We start from the raw sequence: 20,597 nt of genomic DNA, 5'->3' as shown, positions 1-20,597 counted from the left end.
TTGTGATTTTCTGCATTTCCCACCAGAAGGTTTGATCACTTCAGCAGCCTGAAATCAAACATTTGCCAGTGCTTACAAATTATGAAAATGGTTTCTGATTAAAGTGTTCCACGGGGGGATTCAAGTTTCAGATCAGTACAGAAGCCAAGGGCGCTCTGCTGTATTTCAGCAGAGGAGCTGCTCTCTGGCACATGCTCTGTGTTCATACCCATGCTGGCTCATACGTTTTCCCCATGGTCTTCTCGAGGCTGTTTCTTTAGAGTGCTCTTAGAGCAGGGGGTAAAGAGAGCCCTGGCAGCCAAGTGAGATGCAGGTCTGCACAGCACCCATCAGACAGCACTTGACAAAAAGGCTGCTCCCTCTTACAGTTGAAAGAAGTGACAGAATTTAGTGCAGGCATCTAATGCTTATCTATTTAGTGGATATACCGTGATCAAATCTGAAAATCATTGCAGCATCAGTTAAATCAGCAATGCCTCTAGCACTCTGATTGCAACAAGTCAGACCTCATTTCACAGTGCAGGATAATTGGGACTATTAGAATGAATCTATTCAAGGGTAACGCTGCCTTTAAAAAAAAGAAAGAGGTGGAAATGATTTCTGGTTTTCTCTGTACTGGTCCATGGACCAGTGTTGATTGATGGGCATCAGAGGTCTTATGTTCTTGGCTTCCCCTCTTAATTTTCCTGCGCAAAACATCAAAGCATATGGTGCTTTTCTGGCATTAGTTTCTTTATGAATTGAAAATCCATTGGATCCATAATCCAAATACATAAAATGGTCAGCAGTGTATGCAGCAAACCTCTAATAAAATGTTTTGCACTGGATGATTGCTTAAAGAGCACTTGCCTTCACTTACAGGTCTTATCCTTGTAGGTGTTCTGACGCAGTTCTCATCAGCTCTAATGATTGAGTAGCTGGTGGCAAAACCCCAAATTCCCTAAATATTCCTGACAAAATAAAGGCAGGCATTTACATAAGTTTTTGCCTATAATCACATGAATAACTTTCTGACAATAACGTGTAGCCAAATAGCATTTTCTTCAGTCCCCTGTTCAAAGGCAAGGATTGCTGAGCTGCTGCCATTGTTCCACAGCTATAGAGAAGTAGATGTCCACAGCTGGTAAGAAGCTGATGGGGCCATACCTGCTCAAAGTGAGGGCTCTCTATGAGACAACAGCAGTCGAACTGCTGGAGATGATGGCCATAGAAACTGCCTTCCCCTATAGAGTGCTGGAGAACCACTGTAGAGCTGGTCATTCCAGGTAGTCTTTAGACAAACAGGAGTCCAAAAATTGCCTGTTTTGGAAGACTGTGGGAGAGACGGGAAGAAAGGAGCGTTGTTGTCACGTGGTGCTGGGCCTGGCTCTGTCTCAAGATGGAGATGAAAGCATAGTTTGCCCCATGCTCCCTGGCATTTGGGTGGAAACTCAAAAGAAACCATATTAATTTCAGCTTCATTGAAAACACACAGTTTATATCCCTAGCTGGCAAATGGAAAAGTTTTAAATTGATGATGGAAGAAACATTCATTTCCAGCTTCTGAGCGAGCTATTAAAATCAACAGAGTAAAGACAAAATACCTGGCACTGAAAATGAAAGGAATAGTTTTTTGCATCTACTTAGTTAAAACTTGGCGAAACGTATGTAAAGCAGTGGTTTCAGATTCCCATGTTCAGTAACTGTGCCAACTTTTGTTCTCAGGGTTACCATGATAGATAGTTCATACCACTTGAGACGCATTTTTTCCTGTAAGTTTTTTAATCAGAAGTCAATTTAAGTAAAAAGCTAGATCTTGTATCAGCACTGACATGCGTTTCTTTATTTTGTACTGTTGAATGGTCCAGGCTTTTCATTTAAATACACTGTTTTGGAACAAATAAATCTCCATTTAATTGACATTGGAGTTACCGCAGTAAATCTAGTAACGGTATTTGCCCAGTATTTATGTAGTATTTTCACCTACACTTCTCAGTGGGCTTCCTCATGAGGATGAGAAATGCAGTGATCTCACAAGCAAGGAAACTGTGAAGAGTAAGTTCTCTCCCCTTGCCCTTACCCCCTAGCCAAACATCACCATCTATGGCCTATATATTAGCAATCAATTTTGCATGATGACCAGTGTTTTCATTGTCAACAATGTTTTCTCAGTTCACTACAGTTCAAAGTTAGCTTTTGCATTACTTTACGGAAAGGGTATGTGTTGCAGAAAAAATATTAAAGAGAAAATTATAATTGTTGTATGGAAGCACTATGCAACCTGATTGCATCACTGCCGGTATGTTTCTATAGGATGAATAAAATGTACCTATTCGGATACATTCTCTTGTGAATTTTCTGTACTTTTAGAGCAAGTTCTGCAGCATTATGTTAAAATTCTCAAGAAGATAACATTAGGAGCAGTTATTTACTATTTATAACGGTGTATTGGTAAAGACTTGTGTGTGCCTGCCTTTTACACATCGCTGAATTTGTTCAAAAGACTGACGAACCTGAAGAAGGTGAAGAACATAAAGAATGTTTTATAGAATCATTTGGGTTCGGTATAGCTAAACATATGCATCTGAGACCTAAGCCCTTCTTTAAAACAATATTTCGTTTTCTAAATATTAAAGTTGAGGCATTAAGGAATGCAAAGGCTAGCTTCTTGTGAGGAGTTTTTTGAGAATGACTGGTTAGCAACCAAATTCAGTTTTTCTTCCATTATCTGCTCTGAAAAAGCAAGCATTTCTCCTGATAAGGGAAATAAGGTACTAGTTACTGCATCAGAAGGGCAAGAACATTCTGTTCTGACTGAATATGTGGACAGAAATAGTGAATGATTTTTAAGTTGATTTTTGGCCAATTGTAAATTCATCTTTTGGATTCTGTTCCCTTTCTATAAATTGGGACTCCTCCATGTAAGCAAACACATTATTATAAGAGGAATTTATTTTATTATTTGCTGTGTATCCCTTTCTAATCAAAAATTAACCTTGAAGAAGCAGCTTAATAGCTAAGGTAAGATCTAGATGCCATTTGTTCAAGGGCCTGCTAATAACTAGTTTGCAGTGTCCAAGTATGTATGAGTTATCTAACAGCATGGGGTTCCTGTGTGCTTTTGAAAGCCATGAAGTAGGTAGTGCAGTAACAGGGCAGAGCACTGCAGCTGCACTCCTCAGCCCTTCTGTTCAACTGTGGATGGAGCTTCATCCTAACACAGAAGCATGACTGACTTTAGAGCCCATGAATGAGGAGTGCTTATAAAGTCTTCTCCCAAAGTCTCCCACCCAAATCTTCTACTGGTGGGCATTTTATCTGTGTGAATAAGCATGGAATCCCAAACTGGGTTGGGTTGGGAGGGACCTTAAAGCCCATCCAGTTCCAACCCCCTGCCATGAGCAGGGACACCTTCCACTAGAGCAGGTTGCTCCAAGCCCCGTCCAACCTGGCCTTGAACACTGCCAGGGATGGGGCAGCCACGGCTTCTCTGGGCACCCTGTGCCAGCGCCTCAGCACCCTCACAGTGAATAATCAAGTTGTTTATTTCAACGATGAGAGGGAAATTTATGTAGGTGGAAGAACATGAGCACTCAAAGAGCAGCTAATTCACTTTTGCTCTGTGAAGGTGATGGATGGCAGGCACAGCCGAACTGAGCTTAGCACCCGAAGCAACAACATGTTTGGCTGATGAGCTATAGGGACAGGAGAGAAATCTGATATTCAGCCTCCCTCATATTACTGCAAATTAAAAATAAGCAGTCAGTCATTCCACAGCGGGTGACCAGCAGCAGAATCCAGAACTGCTGCCCACCTATTGCTTAGCTTTGGTTTTCATCTCTCTGCAAGTAAAACTATCAAACTAGGAGAAGGGATCTAGACAGATCACCTTGAACTGACCTGGAATTAGCTTAAAGCTTACAAAAAGAAAGCAGTTCTAGATACTGTGGTGTGTTTTGAAATGCACACAACTAAATACAGCCGTTCTTATCTATGCAGAGCGAATAAAAATAATGGAAGATTCTTAAAGACAGCAAAATAGAGCTACTGTGAGTCAACAGCAGGCAAACATAATGAACCCTGATAGTGGTACATACATTCAGGAATGGCTCGTGTGACAGATTACCAAGTTAGAGTTCACTTCCCAGCTCTTGTACAATTTCTCATATGGAGGGAGTTGTGTATCCCTCTGCATTGCTCCCTTATCTAAAGAAAGAACACCTCCATCTTCTGCTCACATATTGAGGTTACAGAACCTAGCCCAGCACTCCTCACCAACCCAGTGACCTGTGCTTGAGGTTGCTCCTGTACCACGGCTATCTCGTGTCACTTAGAGAAAGTTTTTTAGTCTGTTTTTATTCTTCAGTGTCTGATGAAGAATGCCGTGTTCAATGTGGTACTGTGTGTGTGTTCTGCTGGTGAGGAATGGTCCTGGGAGCAACATAGGGAATGAGAACATTACAGCCCTTGCAGGATCAGGCCACATGTTCTGGTTTGTTCTCCTCCCCACCTTTTTCATCGTGTTGCTTCCATTTTAAACTTTTCATAGCTTGGTAAAACGAGAAGTTTAAGGCTACATTGAGGATAATGGGGCCCATTAGCAAGGTTGAAGTCTAAGTCACAGCTCCAGCAGAGCATTTTTGTGCCCATGGCAGGGGGGTTGGAGCTAGGTGATCTTAAGGTCCTTTCCAACCCAAACCATTCTGTGTTTCTATAAATCCATTTTATAACTGCCACTTTTGCACCTGGTTCTCATACTTGCTGTTGTCATTTTATTGATTGTAAAGGAAAGGACTAGGCTGTGTTTTTTCCTTCTTATAGTGTACACACTCCTGTTTTCTGAATCATTCCGTGGCCTGTCCTTACTGCTGCTCCGCTAACTTCTCTAGCTGGAATTGCACACTGGGAACAGAATTTGCAGCTGATTGAGTCTTGGAGTTCTTAATAAAAAAAGAGTGGTCTCAGGTTTGCCAGCTTTCAGAATAGGCTGGAAGTGGAAAATGATAGAAACTTGAGATATAATGAGTCTGAGAGCTGAAAGCAACCAGGCATACCAAGTCACCTGGTGGGCATGGTACCCTCTGCTGCTTCCCTCAGCTGAGACTGGGGGAAAGCGACATTGTCCTTTGTCATTCTCAGGACACTTCCACAAGCTCAGCATCAAGGCCAGCCTTTTACACCAGAAACGCTTTGATCCACTATTCAATTGTATTGTTTAAAAAAGCCCAAACCCACACCTATACAACCCCCCCACTACATTTCACTTACAGTAGCTTCACTTTTAGTTAAGGAAACATGACTCACTTCAAAGACACTTTGAAGAGACTTCTAATAATTCCTTACCTTCAAAGAACCATTGCTGAAGCTATACCTGGATAAATATTTCTTTGTCAGAAGAGCCATTTGCCATAAACAATTACAGAAGATGCAACTGCAGATCTTTTATCTGAAAGAATGCAAAATCACCCTTTGAAGCCTCTTGAGAAGACTTTGCCCCAAAGCCTTGCATGGCCACCTTGCCAATAGAAATGGGGGGGGGGACACGACACACAACACCTGGTGAACTGGGGACCTGTGGGCATAAGTGCTGTGGAAAGTATGGTTCCCATCAATATCAGAGCATTTGAAAGAGACAAGGGGAGGAAAAAAATAAGCTGCAGTTCTTGTTAAAGGTTGTATGTGCAGAGAGTGTCTGATGTCCATTATGAGTCATGGTCATTGTTCTCTGAGTCAGCAGACTGTTGTTTTAAACTTAATTTCTGTGTCATTCATCTGTTGCCTGTCACATCCCTTTGCCTGTGAAATCTTATATCAGGCTCTGTTGGCATTTAGATGATAATTTTTTCTCTGTCAATTAGTTTCTTTCAAAGGACTCCTGCAGATTTTTTCCCCAAGAAATGGGAGGTTATCTTAAATTCTCATCCATAGGAACATTCTGGGCTCAATAGAGCCTGGAAATTCAATCTGTGGGAACACTATGGCAGTCTATTTGATTTTCCAGTCCAACACTATTCTGTTCTCAGACAATCTGGGACCAGTCCTTCTCTTTGTAACTAGAAAACTACTTTTGTCTGGTGTCAAGACTTGATGTTAAGATTCTGGCCCCTGATCTCTGAAAAAGTCATGTTTTCACCAAAAAAAAAAACATAAACTGGTAAAATTAGTTTACCAGATCTAGATAATCCCTTGCTTGGCACCCGGCCTTTGGCATTCAAGTACTTACATTGCCCTCAGACTATGTTATGGTAGGTTTTTAATTGCCTGTCTTTGCATGAGAGTCCCAAGACAACTCCTTGATTGATCCCCCGTGTCTTGATGATACCTTGCCTCCAGTTAATGTTTCAGCCATCTGTACAGTATGAGGCCTAAGGTCCCATTTGAGCTGAGGAAGCAAATGGCTTATTAAAGTCTAATTTCTCCAGCTTGTTCTTGCCTTTGGGCATTTTAAATAGGTTAATGCAATTTTTACAGTACACTCAGGGAACTTTACTCACAGAGTGTTGTCATAAACTAGAGGAAAATAGCCCCTAGATTATCTTAAAATGGAAAGTATTCCAAATATGCTTGCCCTGATGTTTAGTCAAGCTCTCTATCTAGAACAACTTTTTCTTCCTTTCACTTTTTTTTTTTTATTTCCTTAAGATTTTAGTGGATTATTGTACATTTTAAGGTTGATAAGGGAAAAAATGTCAGATTTATTCCATGCAGTGGATCATTTTTCAGGGAAGCTCCAGTATTCATCAAAATGTGGAGACACCACAGGCACCATATAAATTATGATGGTTTTCTTCTTAATACTTCCTTTTTATTGCCTATATTCTTTAAAGTAAATTTAGTGCTCATGAAAGATGTTGCGTATGACAACAGTAGAAAGCAAAGCCCTCTGTTTCTCTGCAGAATTGGTACAGAGGAGCTTTGGCAATGCAGGTATCTCCCCGTAACCCCATCCGTGTTCTACAGCTGTAACCTTGAAAGGATCACCTTTAGGAAGGAGAAGATGCTTGGTCTCTTTACTTTTCCTATCCTTAGCCTCTCTGCTGAAAGTACAAATAAAGATGTCAGTTGATGCCATCCAAAGCTCTAGTGATCTTCCTAATAGGTACTGGGAGACCATCAGTTTATTACCTTGACTGTGTGACAGACTGCTTCCAATGCTGGCTTTCTGTGGGTATCTGTGTGTGAATACATATCCTATACATCTAGTAGATCTTCTATCAGGTTGCAAGCACTCAAAAGCACTATTAAAGTGCAGTGACTTTTGTTCCCTATATTGACCTATACTAGATTTGAACCACTGATTGAGAAGTAAGTTGCTCTGTATCCCATTACTAATCTCTTCAGCCACAAGTCCAACCCTTCCTTCCCCTTCACCCCCAAAGATGGTGCTTTAATGCAACTCACATTTTTCTCTCAAAAAGAAAATTCAAGCATATGCAAGACTACACTGGGTATTTGGCTCACCTACTGCTCATTACCCAGGAGGGAGAGAGTGTAAAGATGGGCTTGCATTAGACTGTTCAGCTTGTGCATTCAATCCTTAGAAAATCTGTTAGAAAGAAAGGCATAAACCTCATTAGAAGAGAAACAACAGGGTGGAAGAGAAAATCTGGCCATGTCAGTTCGAACACAAGCCCAGATGCTTTAGTTAGTTACACTTTTCAGTTTATGCAATGCAAATGCATTCTCCATTACTGGGGAAGTGGAAAAAGGCATTAGGCCCTTGAAATGGCAAGAGTCAAGCTCTGTGCTCAGTCAAACAGGAGAAGGTTTAATGTATGAGTTTCTCCTTTTTAGTCCATTGTACATTGTAGAAGGCACTGAAGAACATCTATGCAATTATGTAAATAAGAGGGTAGAGGATAAAGTGGCACAATGGTTTCTAGGCTAAAATTGTTTCTTATTCCTCCTGCCCTTTCTTCCTCTTTACACAGAAACAAGCATGCACAAAACAGTAATGAAATAAATCAGACATTATGTGAAGCTTATCCACAAGAGCAGATTCTAGATACAAATTGAATCCCTGAACATTAATTTGATCTTCTGCCAAGCACTGTAGAGGTCTGAGTTTATGTTGTGAATGAGAGGTGAAAGAGTCCTAATTTTTCTCATTATATACACATTTGCAATTTCTTTTACATTTCATTATCTAAACATTTGTGGGCTTAATTCTGGTCCTTGCTTTTTGGAGAAATGTGATTAAACTTTAAAATGTATGTTTTTATTTCAAATACAGCCAGAGCCATTCCCACGCTGAAGTGATAATGTCAGCCAGAGGCACCAGGCAGTTGATACTACTCTCAGTCAGTGCAATCAGGATTGGGATTTGCCTTTTCAGTTTTGCCACTAAGAAAGACCCAGTCATAGATCTTTACCCCCGTCATGAATCAGACTACTTCTTTCAGCATGGCTGCAGCAGAGGTGAATTTTTCCCATTGCGCCACTCGACAGAGGGGCATTTTAGTTTGGTTTCAGATTCCTGTGTAGGTAACCAGCAGAGCAACAGAAGTTACAAGAAAAATGGGAAAAGGCACATTTTATGTAAATACTGTAAATGCACGGCAGCCTTGTGCCTAAGGCGTCCCCCAGAAGGAGTCAGGAAGGTGTGTGTTCCGTAGATCATAACTTTCTCCAAGTCCTTAAAGACGTCTGAGGTCTGTGACAGAAGCAGGTGACTGGGGAGATCGGAGTTTGTTTTTGCTGCTTCTGGACCATCCATTTGCACCACTTAACTCCATGGCTCTTACTCTAATGTAAATGCTCCAATACTGTGGCTAAGTATAATCTGCTTAAAGTAGGATCATAAAACATGAGGTGATCCCTTGGGAAGTCTGCCCTGGCACTGCAGCAACCAAGAAATGATAGATAAAACATAAGTTTGAAGAACCCTCGTGCCATTGTTTCTTTGTAGATTTTAGTTCTTCTTACTGTCTTCTTGGATACCTGGTAGATATTCAGCGTGTATTTTTCTTAAGGCAAGTTGAGATGTCACACAGCTTTTGTGGATTTTCCTCACAGTGTTCCACAGCTTGCATACATTTTTGGTTAATTATCTCTCTTTTAAGGTGATGCACTTTATGTTGTCTTCTTTAACCACAGAAAGAACTTTCTGCAACTTTTTTACAAGCCTTTTTAATTCTCGAATGCAATTCTGAAAGCAGGTAGGCACTTCTCGCTTAAATATGTCAAAGTTTTACCCAGCTGTTAGCCAGTAAGTCATAAAAAGATTCCTGTGAGGTAGGCAGTGCATGTTATCTTTTATACATGCAGGCATTGTGCTGTTGTACCACCTGAAATTCCATCAGGCTCCAAGCTCTGCAGAAAGTGACAAATGCTAGACAGGTATACGATTTATAATGGATGAGCTATGCAAGCAAGCTCTGGGAGTTGGATTGGATTTGATTGCAAACAATAATATGACACAACCCCTGCTGTGGCTAGTACACACATTGTGAGAGGCAGTGCAATCAGGCAGCAGGAACACCGGACTGCAGGCGTGATCCCGAGCCCTAAATCCACCTTTGCAGTATACCTACTGTGTGGCTTTGGGAAAGCCTTGTCTGATCTAACAGCCCTTCTACCAATTTCCTATCTGTTTGTTTAGCAACAGCATGTTAAACAGTCATACCTTACTAAGCCATTCAATGCAATTTATAGCTCAGCGTGAGAGTGGGCTCCAGAGAGACTTTTTAAAGGAATTATGTGAAAAGACAAGTTATTTAAATAATTCTGTGCAGTTGCTGGCAATGAACTTGGAAACTTTTCCATAAAGTAACTTTTCTCCATCAACAATTTTTTTCCCCTGGGGGACAACCTTCCACCCCAGCAAGGATGTGTGCATCTCCAGTACAAAAGTGAACAGTAGAGGTACTGTTATTCCTGCATCGGCCAATGTTCAAGTGTTAAGCAGTACTGAATGAAAAGCTTTCTACTCCTAGATGGGGAATGAAAAAAAACATCCCCATATCAAGCTTTTACCTGAGAGTGCTGGACATAGGCACAGAATTTACAAGCTTGGTGTTTTCCAGGTCAGCTTCAGACCCTCTTCATTCACCACACAAGTCAGCTTTCCTGTGTGACTGCACTTGCACACATTGTCAGTGCACAGAAGTATGCCTGAGGTGGCCATTCAGCATTAGCAGATCACTAGGACCTCAACCTGTAAAATTTTAGGTTAACGATAAAAAGCTCTTGAGGTGTATTTTCCCCTTTTCTTTCCCTCTTGTCCTGGTTTTACCTGGGATAGAGATATTTTTCTTCCCAGTAGCTGGTACAATGCTGTGTTTTGGCTTCAGTCTGAGAACAATGCTGATGACACACCACTGGTCTTAGCTGTTGCTCAGTAGCGCTTACCCCAATCAAGGACTTTCCAGTCTCTCCTGCTCTGCCAGTGAGGAGGGGCACAAGAAGCTAGGAGGGAGCAGAGCCAGGACACCTGACCCAAATTAGCCAAAGGGGTATTCCATAGCAGAGCAGGTCATGCCCAGCATAGAAACTGGGGGGAGTCACCTGGAAGGAACTGATCTCTGCTCAGGTCAGGCTGGGTATTGGTCAGCTGGTGGTGAGCAATTGTATTGTGTTTCCTGAATTTTGATTTCTCCTTATTTGTTGCTCACTATTATTGATATTGTTACTGTTGTTATTATTTCTATTATTGCTATATTTTATTTTAGTTATTTAAGCTGTTCTTATCTCAACCTGAGGGGTTTACGTTCTTCCAGTTTTCCTCCCCATCACAGCCAGTGGGGAGTGAGTGATTGGCTAGATGGTGCTTACCTGTCTGGATTCTGTCCCTTGGTTGATGTATTGGCAGAAGAAAGAATGCTGAAATCAAAATGCTTATTCAGCAAAGTCTTGTGGAAAATGGAAACTTAATGAAGATTTAATTTTTAAGAATGTAATTCAGCAGCTGATCAAAGGCATGACTTGTTAATGGAACTGAGGCTTACACCGTGAGGATAACTCTTCTAGCAAGTAAATCCCAACACGTGCAACAATGGGATCTTTCTTAAGTAGTTTCAGACATTTAGTAAAGTCACGTTTCATTAGAGACTGTAGTGACAGGACAAGGGGTAACGGGTTAAAACTTAAACAGGGGAAGTTTAGATTGGATATGAGGAGGAAAATCTTCACTGTGAGGATGGTGAGGCACTGGAATGGGTTGCCCAGGGAGGTTGTGAATGTTCCACCCCTGGTGGCGTTCAAGGCCAGGTCGGACAGAGCCTTGGGTGGCATGATTTAGTGTGAGGCATCCCTGCCCATGGCAGGGGGGTTGGAACTAGATGATCTTAAGGTCCTTTCCAACCCTAACTATTCTATGATTCTGTTATTTCAGTAAGCATGGATTTTTGTGCAGTGGTTAACAAACAGATCAGTACTGTTTCTGTCTGTCCTTTCAACTCGAATTTTGCAGGGCTAATTATATCAGTGGCAACATTGCAACAAAAGCATCCTCAAAGAAACCCATATGCTCTGTGGGGAACACTAATACTAACGATTATTAAATATCAATCTTCTGATTGATCTGAGCTACATGCACACACACAGAACAATAAATCCTTTTGCAATATAATGCAACCGCCTCGTCATTTGTTTTAGTTTGTCATAACTATTTATTTTGCACATTGAGCTTCGTTACCATTCTCCTCATGTCTTGTATATCACCATTTATCTAAATATTCTGTCAACAGAGACTTTTTTGCGTCCCGTAAGTTCAAACATAAGTTCATGGACAAAAATTTAGCACTGACCCAGTTTTGCCCTTTTATGTTATCAGACTCGCATGGTCCCTCCATCCTATGTTACCTCATATTATCTCTGTTAGTTACTGGCCATATTTGGTGTCCCTCAGGGATTGGTAGCAGCCTTCCAGTATCTGAAGGGGGGCTATAGGGATGCCGTGGAGGGACTCTTCATTAGAGACTGTAGTGATAGGACAAGGGGTAACTGGTTAAAACTGAAACAGGGAAAGTTTAGATTGGATATAAGGTGGAAGTTCTTCACTGTGAGGGTGGTGAGGCACTGGAATGGGTTGCCCAGGGAAGTTGTGAATGCTCCATCCCTGGTGGTGTTCAAGGCCAGGTGGGACAGAGCCTTGGGTGAGATGGTTTAGTGTGAGTTGTCCCTGCCCATGGCAGGGGGGTTGGAACTAGATGATCTTAAGGTCCTTTCCAACCCTAACTATTCTATGATTCTATGATTCTGTTTTCCCTATTCTAGCTGAAAGATGTACCTCAAGGAGCCAAGCATGTTCTGTGCTCCAAAAATGTTTCAGGAGATGGTTTCACTTACACCTCAAATGTTTTTGTCTGTCCCTTCCTACATGACCCAGTGCCCTACATACAAATGTATGACATTCTGGCAAAGCCATTGTTCCAAGCCTTGGCCTTTAAGATTGCCCTGTAGGAGAAAAAGGGTTTGAGGACCATTACAGTAGGAAAAAAAACAATACTGTATCTAATCTACTACAGAGAAAGGTTTGTCTCATACTGTCCAGTTGTGAACATGGGATATAAAAGGACCTCTTGTTCCTGTCTTTGAGCTGTGTGGATTACAAGTTATGCTTCTTGGCAGCAGTAAGGGCTTGTTGTGTTTGAAGGCCTGGTTCTGGTTATCCATGTTTTGTCCAGATCACTAAACTAGCACAAGTAAGGAAATGGCCTGCACAAGATAAAGAGCTGGTCTAGGTCTGATTTTCCCTCATAGGAATGGGAAGGGTCTTTCTACTCTGTTGTCCTGGGTTCAGCAGTAGCATTCATTTTTTCTCCTTCTTAGTAGCTGGTGCAGTGCTGTGTCTTTTACTTTCAGCCTGGGAAAAACACTGATAACACCAGTGTTCTTAGTTGTTGCTCAGTAATGCTTACTCTGACCAAGGACTTCCTGAGTCTCATGCTCTGCCAGAGAGAAGGGGAAGCTGGGAGGAAGCAGAGACAGGACACCTGACCCAAACTAGCCAAAGAGGTATTCCATACCACAGCACGTCATGACCAGTATATAAACTGGGGGCAGTTACCCAGAAGGGATAGATCACTGCTGGGGTAGGGCTGGGTATCAGTCGGCGGGTGGTGAGGTGTTGTATTCTTTTCCCTTGTTATTTCCCTTATCATTATTATTATTGGTGGCGGCAGCAGTGGTTTGTGTTATACCTTAGTTACTGGACTGTTCTGATCTCAACCTGTGGGAGTTACATTCTTTTGATTCTCCTCCCCATCCCTCCAGCAGTGGGGGAGAAAACAGGGGGTTAGTGAGCGTGGTTCTGGGTTGCTGGCTGGGCTTAAAACACAACATCTGTGTACATACCTACAGGTAGAACTGGTGAATGTCATTGCTTGCCCTCTGAGTTGCTTCCTGCTATGGTAAATATTTGTCTATGCAGTTGCTTTTTTGTATACTAACCTTCTCTATTCTTAGTTCTCATATTCCTTAGATTATATTTGCATTTACCTTTGACTCTGGGGTATTTAGGTATGAGTCCTGATTGTGGGATTGATGGGAGTGTACCCTTATTTCTCCAGGCTGATTTCTTTTGCATGGGATACCATATGTGTTTTTAATCTGATGGTTACTGTTTTGTGTTGAAACACAAAACTTCCACAGTAACCTTATTGATGGAATATACTGGTGTTACCAGTCCTCCTTCCCTGCATTTTTCAGGTCCTTTGCTGAAGTCACATACACATGACTATAATTCTAATAAAGGCACATCTGTGGTATGATTCCTGCCTCTGGTGAGAGAAAATTTAGAGCAGTTGTGAGTATAAGAATGGATGACCAACAGCTCTTCCTACCAAGCCTTTTGTTTTTCCTTCATACAGCCTTTTCTGGCTTATCCATTCTGCCTCATCTTTCTCCATTTTCTTTTTTGTTTTGCTTATTCCAGTTTATGGCTCATTGATTTCATCAGTTGTACCAAGACCTCAAGTTCATTCCCAGGGCATGGACATCTAGAAAGCTAAAATAGGGCAGTTGGCATGGAAAAAAAAGTGGAGATGGCTTGGCTTTATCTGCCAATCCGCAAATAACTTGGTGAGCAGAGGTTCTGGCCATGAAATCTGAATGGCACTTTAGAAGTAATAAATTTGGTTCATTCCCAGGTTACTTTGCCTTCTGCTGATAGAAATTAGAATACAGCGTAGTGTTGGCAAAGCAGTATACAGAGTGCAGAATAGTGCAATGACCTTGTAAGTTGTTCCTTTTGGGATCTTACAGCCATCTATCACAGCCCCCAAGATGCTGATTACAGTGGGTAAGGCCGGAGACCCCTGTGACTTATTCAGGGCATTACCCCAGAAAGCGTCAGATTCCTGTGATGTTCTGGTTGCTGCTTAAAGCTGTTCTTCCTTACTGACATCCCTGTGGCACCCTTCCTGCCTTCCTGAACTTAATGAATGCCCTAGTCAGTTTGAGAGTGTCTCTGGGAAATAAAGCTTCCTCTTCTGTGCTAGTAGGTTGATGTGGTCTACCAATTTCCAACCTTCAGCTTTGGAGCACATGCTAGCAAAGCACAACAGACCTTTACTAACAGATGTAAGTGAGCAGTGCAAGTGCAGAGGATGCCTACCCTATTTCACAAGAGTACTTTATAGCTTTTAGATGTCAATGATGCAGAACAGTTCCAATTTCAGACACACACACATTTTATTGGGTATTTTTGTTACCTATGCATTGCACAAGGAATTTCACAGATGAATGTTTTATTTCCTGACACCTGCTGTATAAAGACATGACAAAGCTCTTTTCAGAGCATCCTTTATTTTACAACTCTGGTTTTCTCCTCCTTTATTTAACAGCACACAGTTCATGTTACGAGTTCTTGCTATGCTCTGTGCCATGACATCCTGTTTGCCTCTTCTCTAGGCATGCAAAATTCTCATTGGCTTCACTGGTAAACTGTCTGAGCACAGGCTGCTGGTCAGCGCTGGCACCCATCCTGTGGGCAGAGCTGTAGCCTTTCCAAGGTTTGCCTTCCTTGCCTCCAATGAAGTCCTACTCTCACCACAGGACTGCACTGGCAGAATTACAGGCTATTATTGTTAGGAATGTGTTTCCTGCAACAGCCTGAAGTCTGAGGCCAGCTGACCTCAGTGGGCAGTCTCCCACAATGTAACAGAAACAGAATTTAATCTAGCGTTATCCTTACCACAGTATTACTGAAACCTACATAACTCTCTTTCCTTTCTTTGATTCACAGCTACCTCATCCCTGAATTCCCAGATTCAACAGCTTCAGCATCTTCAGCAGCTCCAGCACCAACAGCAGCAGCAGCAAAGCCAGCAGCAGCAGCAGCAAGGTCAGCAGGCACAGACTCCACAGCCACCCCAGCAGACCCAGCAGCCACAGCCACAGCCGTCAGCACCACCGCAGCAAAACCAAACCCAGTCCCAGAGCCAGAGCCAGCCGCCTCTGGCCTCACAGTCCTCCAGCTCCCCTCAGAAACCCAGCCAGTCACCAGGGCATGGCCTTCCGTCTCCTCTTACTTCACCAAATCCATTGCAGGTAGGACGCTGTGTACAAACCTCTAAGTCTAACAGAAAATGCACGCTCTCCCTCCAGTGCAAGGGGAAGTCAAGTGAAGGTTATGCTTTCTGACCATACATGCTGAGAAATTCCGCCTCGTCTTAGTTAATCCTTACAGATATGCAGAGTAGAACAGCTAAAAGACCTGATAAACCAGAAGAGCATAATTAATGATGGTCCTAGTCTGCTGCTTTCTGAAGAGTAAACATCTTTTGCCCTTGAAGTCCATATCATAAGCCCCATAGAAAACTATCTGATTTTTGCCAGCATGTGACCTTCTCAAATGGTGTTTGCCCAGCAGTCACCCTTTATGGTAACTTACAAGGACAGCAAAGTTAGCTGTTCATTGGTAGATAATCCCGACTGTTACCAAGAAAACATAGATCTTCTGATGATGGTCGTGTGCAAGGGATGGATGGGTTATCCTTGCTCTTCCTCACAATCCAAATGTTTATCCTGCTAAGAATCAAGTACTTTTGTGAAGAGTCTCAGTATAGACTCCAAAGCTACGAATGCAGTTAATGCCTTTTCTCCACTCTCACTTTAATGATAGGGATGTCTGTTAATAGACCTACAGCTGTGGCACCCACCCTTATGCTGGGCTCTGCCTGTCTTAGAATTCCTGCGCAGGAAGAGGAGAACTCTGATCCAGTGCTCCTAATTTCTAATACTTTGGTGTTCAACTGCACTTAGAAATCAGCAAAGTCTCTATTCGCTTTATTCTCTAAATTTTAAGACCGACTTTAAAGGTTTTCTGCATACTGATGGTCTGGCTCCATTTCCTGCAGAAATTAAACTACATTAGCTTAATAATTAAAAAATCCTTTTTCAGACAATTAAGGGAATTGGTTTACAAGAAGCTGTGTTTGCCGTGTGGTCAGTTAAGCCTGCATTAATTTAAGCTTCAACTAAATTGCATCAAATCTGATTTTTTAGTGGTTTAGATAATAGACTTAAGAGTCCACAAGAGATGTGTCCTTGCTTTCTGAGCTTTTTCTTACAGTAGAGCATAATGTTTCTAGAGCTTCTTCTGTGTATTGTCTGAAGGGCTACTTGGGCACCACTTAATGCCCAGTCTGTCATGCTAGTGAGTGCTTTGGGACTCTTTAGTATGCAGATTATTGACATACAGAGACAGGAATATTTCCAGAGGAGCTTCTGTTAGATTTTATTGTCTTGGTGCATCTGTGATGTATGCATGCATGCTAACTGTGTACGCTATATGTTGCTGAAACTGCCTGCTGTATATTATGCTTCAAAAGGCATTCCGTTTTCCAAACAAAGCAAATGCACATATAAATTAGGGTTGGGGTAGGAAGAAAGAGGGATTACGTCAGTCCACATACCTCAAGAGGGGTGTACTAACACTGAATCTGAAGCCTTAGCTCTCATGTGCCCTCTGACCCTAATGTAAATCTCAACTGAACCTGAGTACTTCTAGTCTCATCTGTGACGTACAGGTACAGGCCAGTAGAAGCACTTTCTACTGTTCGCTCTCCAGGGTCACACCTCACTTGCAGAAGTACAATAAAAGTAAGTAAAACCAGTATTTCCTTGCATGGGAGGTGCCAGTGTCAGTTTTCATGGACATACCTTGGCACATCTTTCTCTTCAGCACGCTTGTCCTGCAGCTTCCCTTCTGAGGGTGGTCTGGATGTGGTAGACTCAACAGAAATGGAAGGAGGGAACCAAGTACTCGGAGGTGGTTTTAGTTCAAACACTATTCCCGTGTCAGAAAAAGGGAAGAGCATCTTCTGTCATAGGCTTGCCAACCTGCTGAAGAGGGCTTTAAACTAAAGTTGCTAGGGGAAGGGGATTCTCAATCCATCCCACTCCTACCAGTTTGATGCCAATGCCGGAAATAGATGCCCAGAGCCTGGAGAGGGATCACGGGTCAGCAGGAGAGCATCTCCTTAGACATTAGGCAGAAGTTCTTCCCTGTGAGGGTGCTGAGGCGCTGGCACAGGGTGCCCAGAGAAGCTGTGGCTGTCCCATCCCTGGCAGTGTTCAAGGCCAGGTTGGATGGGGCTTGAAGCAACCTGCTCTAGTGGAAGGTGTCCCTGCCTGTGGCAGGGGCTTGGAACTGGATGAGCTTTAAGGTCACTTCCAACCCAAACCAGGATGGGATTCTGTGAAACCTCTTAGGAGCTGGGATTACGTTTAATGAAAGACACAAGCACGAGATGTCTGGCATTTCCCCTGGGCTGAGCTCAGCAGTACTGCTAAGTCAGCTGCGTGACTGGGACACTTTCAGAGCAACCGTTAGGGATTTAGAAGTCATTAGCTGTCAGCTCTGGCTCAGTATTAAAGAGTTACTAAGAAATTGGAGGATAAGTATTTTTAACATTCTTTCCTCTCTGATCCTCACCATTTAAATAGCCATGAATAGCCATGCCAGAACCTTTAGTGACATGGTTTAGTGGGAGGTGTCCCTGCCCATGGTGGGGGGGTTGGAACTTGATGATCTTAAGGCCCTTTCCAACCCTAACTATTCTATGATTCTATGAAGCCCCAAAGTTTGTTGACAGATACAAAGGCACCGTGTGCTGACATCCAGAAGAGAAGCCACAATTTAACATGGTGTTTCAGGCCTCACCTTGGCAGTGTGTGGAGGGCCATTAGTTTGGCCTCATAGCCTTTTCTGCAGTATTTCTACAGCAAGTATAACACTTCTGAAGCTTCCCAAAGAAATACTTAAGAACTTGAAACATGGTCTGTCATATTGCAGAGAATGGTGAGATTCTTTATATGCAAACCAGTGAGACTCCGAAATATTTTCAAAGGAACTGCTGTTGCACTTTATATATGGTTGAAGGATGTGTTCAGGTACTTTACTAAAGCAGAGCAGGGGTAAGATCTGTTCTATGAAATTTGTCTTTCCATTGTAAATCCTGCAGAGGAAAGCTGTTTTACCCCCATACATCTGGTCTCAAGACTGGATCTGAAATTGGTTTTTTTCTACACACAAATATAAAAACTAAAACACTAAGAAAAGGGGGGAGCACACATTTGGCAGCAGGTCATAGAGCCAGTCTATAATAGCTGCTTTAAATGTGGAGTTTTTAAATGTCTAATGCTTTGACTTAAAAATCGACCTAGAACAAAATTCAGCAATATTATGGCCTCTAAGGTAATGTGCTTTATGAACTAGAATGAAATGGGTTTTGTTTGAAGAATATTAAGGGAATAAAGATCAACTAAGTTAAAGTTTGACAGCTTAAATTTCATTTCTGAATTCTTGATTTTTTCATGTGGGCTTTATCCTCTTACATTATTCAGGATCTGTCTGAAAGATATTAGTTTAGAACAATGCAACCTCAAAAAATTGTCATGGAAAGTCAGTAATTCAGGAGGATGATTGTGTTTGTTTCAAAAAACTCTGAAGGATAACAGCAATTACATCTGAAAATGTACAGATGCTGTCATGTCCTTCAGAAGGCAAATTAAATGAAAGCGACTTGCTTAGGTCTACCTGGGTGAGGTACTTGTGCTGGCTGATCAGGAATTAATAATACCTGTGCAGCATACACCAGCTAAAAGTCTCAGAATGATTCATGACGGATTGTTCTGCAATACTCTGCTCTAATTTTATCCCTATGCTTTACTCAGTTCAGTGGGCTGGATTGTAGCTACAAAACTATTATGTTTAGGAAGTCTTTTAATGGTTGCAGAGAAAGACGAAAAGCTTCACTTTAGGTTCTAGGGCCTGGATTCTGTGCTCACGTTAGTAATGGTGCTCCAGATTTACACTGGTAAAAGCAAACCTCTGCAGAACCAGGGGCATTGCTGACCTGCAGAAGGTGACAAGCCAGAGGAGAATTTTCCAAAGCAGAGCTCTGTTTCAGGAGGTGCTGGGTCAGGTGGATGATGATATTTCATCCCTTCATTTTAGAATGGTGACATTCCTCATACAGATAATCGCAGTCTGATTTTTACTTCCATTGTGTCAATGGACTGAGACAAAGGAATCCCGAAGTGAAAGGCATGTTGTAAACTGGGCACTTTAAACCCTTTACTTCTAGGAAAATCCACTTCTCCTTTGAATGTTTAATGTTATTACATGGCAAACTGTATGGGTTCTTGAATGGTCAGCATGTTGCAACTTCAAAGCATGGTTACCACCACTTATGGAGTTTCCATCCAATTAAATTTCTGGAGCTATAATATCATGATTATATGCTGTATAAAATCAGATTAGCCAAGTACTAAGTAGCCAATTATTCTGCTTGACTACCAGAATAAGGTGCTTTTTATCAGCAGCATGTATTTAACTGGCTCCAAATAGAGGTTAGCTTCTGGTGCTGGCACTCACTGTACTTTTCAGCCGTATGATTGAGAAGAATGTACCCACAGCCAGATCTATAAAGGGAGAGCTACACTATAGGTATAGAAGAATTCCCAATGATTTTTGCTGTTCTGTTCATGTGCGAATAGACAAACAGGAAATCCCCCAGGGATTGCCCCACTGTAAAATTATTCTGGCCGCTTTCAGAACTCTTTCCTAAAGCGCCTTTTTGTCACAGAAGCCTGCCTACAGTAACTGCAGCTGGCGGAAGATGATGAAGAGAAAAAAATAATAATAAAAGGAGGGAAGAAGGGAAGTGAGGAGATGACAACAGCAGAAAAATCTTCCAAGTAATAGCAAACTCCAGGATAGCAAAACCAGAGCCTCCTTCAGATTAATTTTTCATACTAATCTTAAATAATGTATATGGAACCTCAACACTTTTATAACAAAGGAGAAAAGAAAAGCAGAAAGGCTGAAACACTCAGCTGTAAATGAGGGAGAATGTGTACACAGATGCCTGAGGCTCCAACAGTCACAAAGTCACAAAACCAAAACCACCCTTTCCCTTCCCCCCCACCTCATTCACTGGTTAGCTTCTCATTAAGGAAAATTCTACCTTACAGACATCTCAGTGTTTACTGACCCTTTGATAAATTTACATATATTTAAGATACAGAAGAAACAACCAAGTCTCTGTCGGTTTGAGAAAGGCATCTGGGATAAGCTTGCAAGGACTACAGTCACGGGCTGTCTTTATGTCTGTGTTCACAGCCAAGACCTGCTGTACTTTTCTCGTGCTTACTGAATCATGAGATCA

General features: G+C 42.0%; 1 protein-coding gene across 5 annotated transcripts in view; it reads left to right on the top strand.

The window, feature by feature from the left end:
* The window catches only part of POU6F2 (POU class 6 homeobox 2), a 302,685-nt gene that overhangs the window by 190,046 nt on the left and 92,042 nt on the right, over nucleotides 1-20,597 (top strand). For all 5 annotated transcript variants that reach the window (XR_008975165.1, XM_057431526.1, XM_057431525.1 and 2 more), the window contains exon 5: nucleotides 15,167-15,471. Coding sequence is in view for 4 of the 5 variants with exons in the window: in XM_057431526.1 (XP_057287509.1) it covers nucleotides 15,167-15,471 (305 nt within the window). In the remaining variant the exon portion in view is untranslated. The remainder of the gene's footprint in view (nucleotides 1-15,166; nucleotides 15,472-20,597) is intronic.

This window comes from Pezoporus wallicus, unplaced genomic scaffold (genome assembly GCF_028554395.1).
Source record: "Pezoporus wallicus isolate ANWC-B61680 ecotype Strahan unplaced genomic scaffold, APGP_CSIRO_Pwel_v1 scaffold_11491, whole genome shotgun sequence".
Classification (NCBI taxonomy): domain Eukaryota; kingdom Metazoa; phylum Chordata; class Aves; order Psittaciformes; family Psittacidae; genus Pezoporus; species Pezoporus wallicus.
This window is presented reverse-complemented; position numbering and strand designations above follow the sequence as displayed.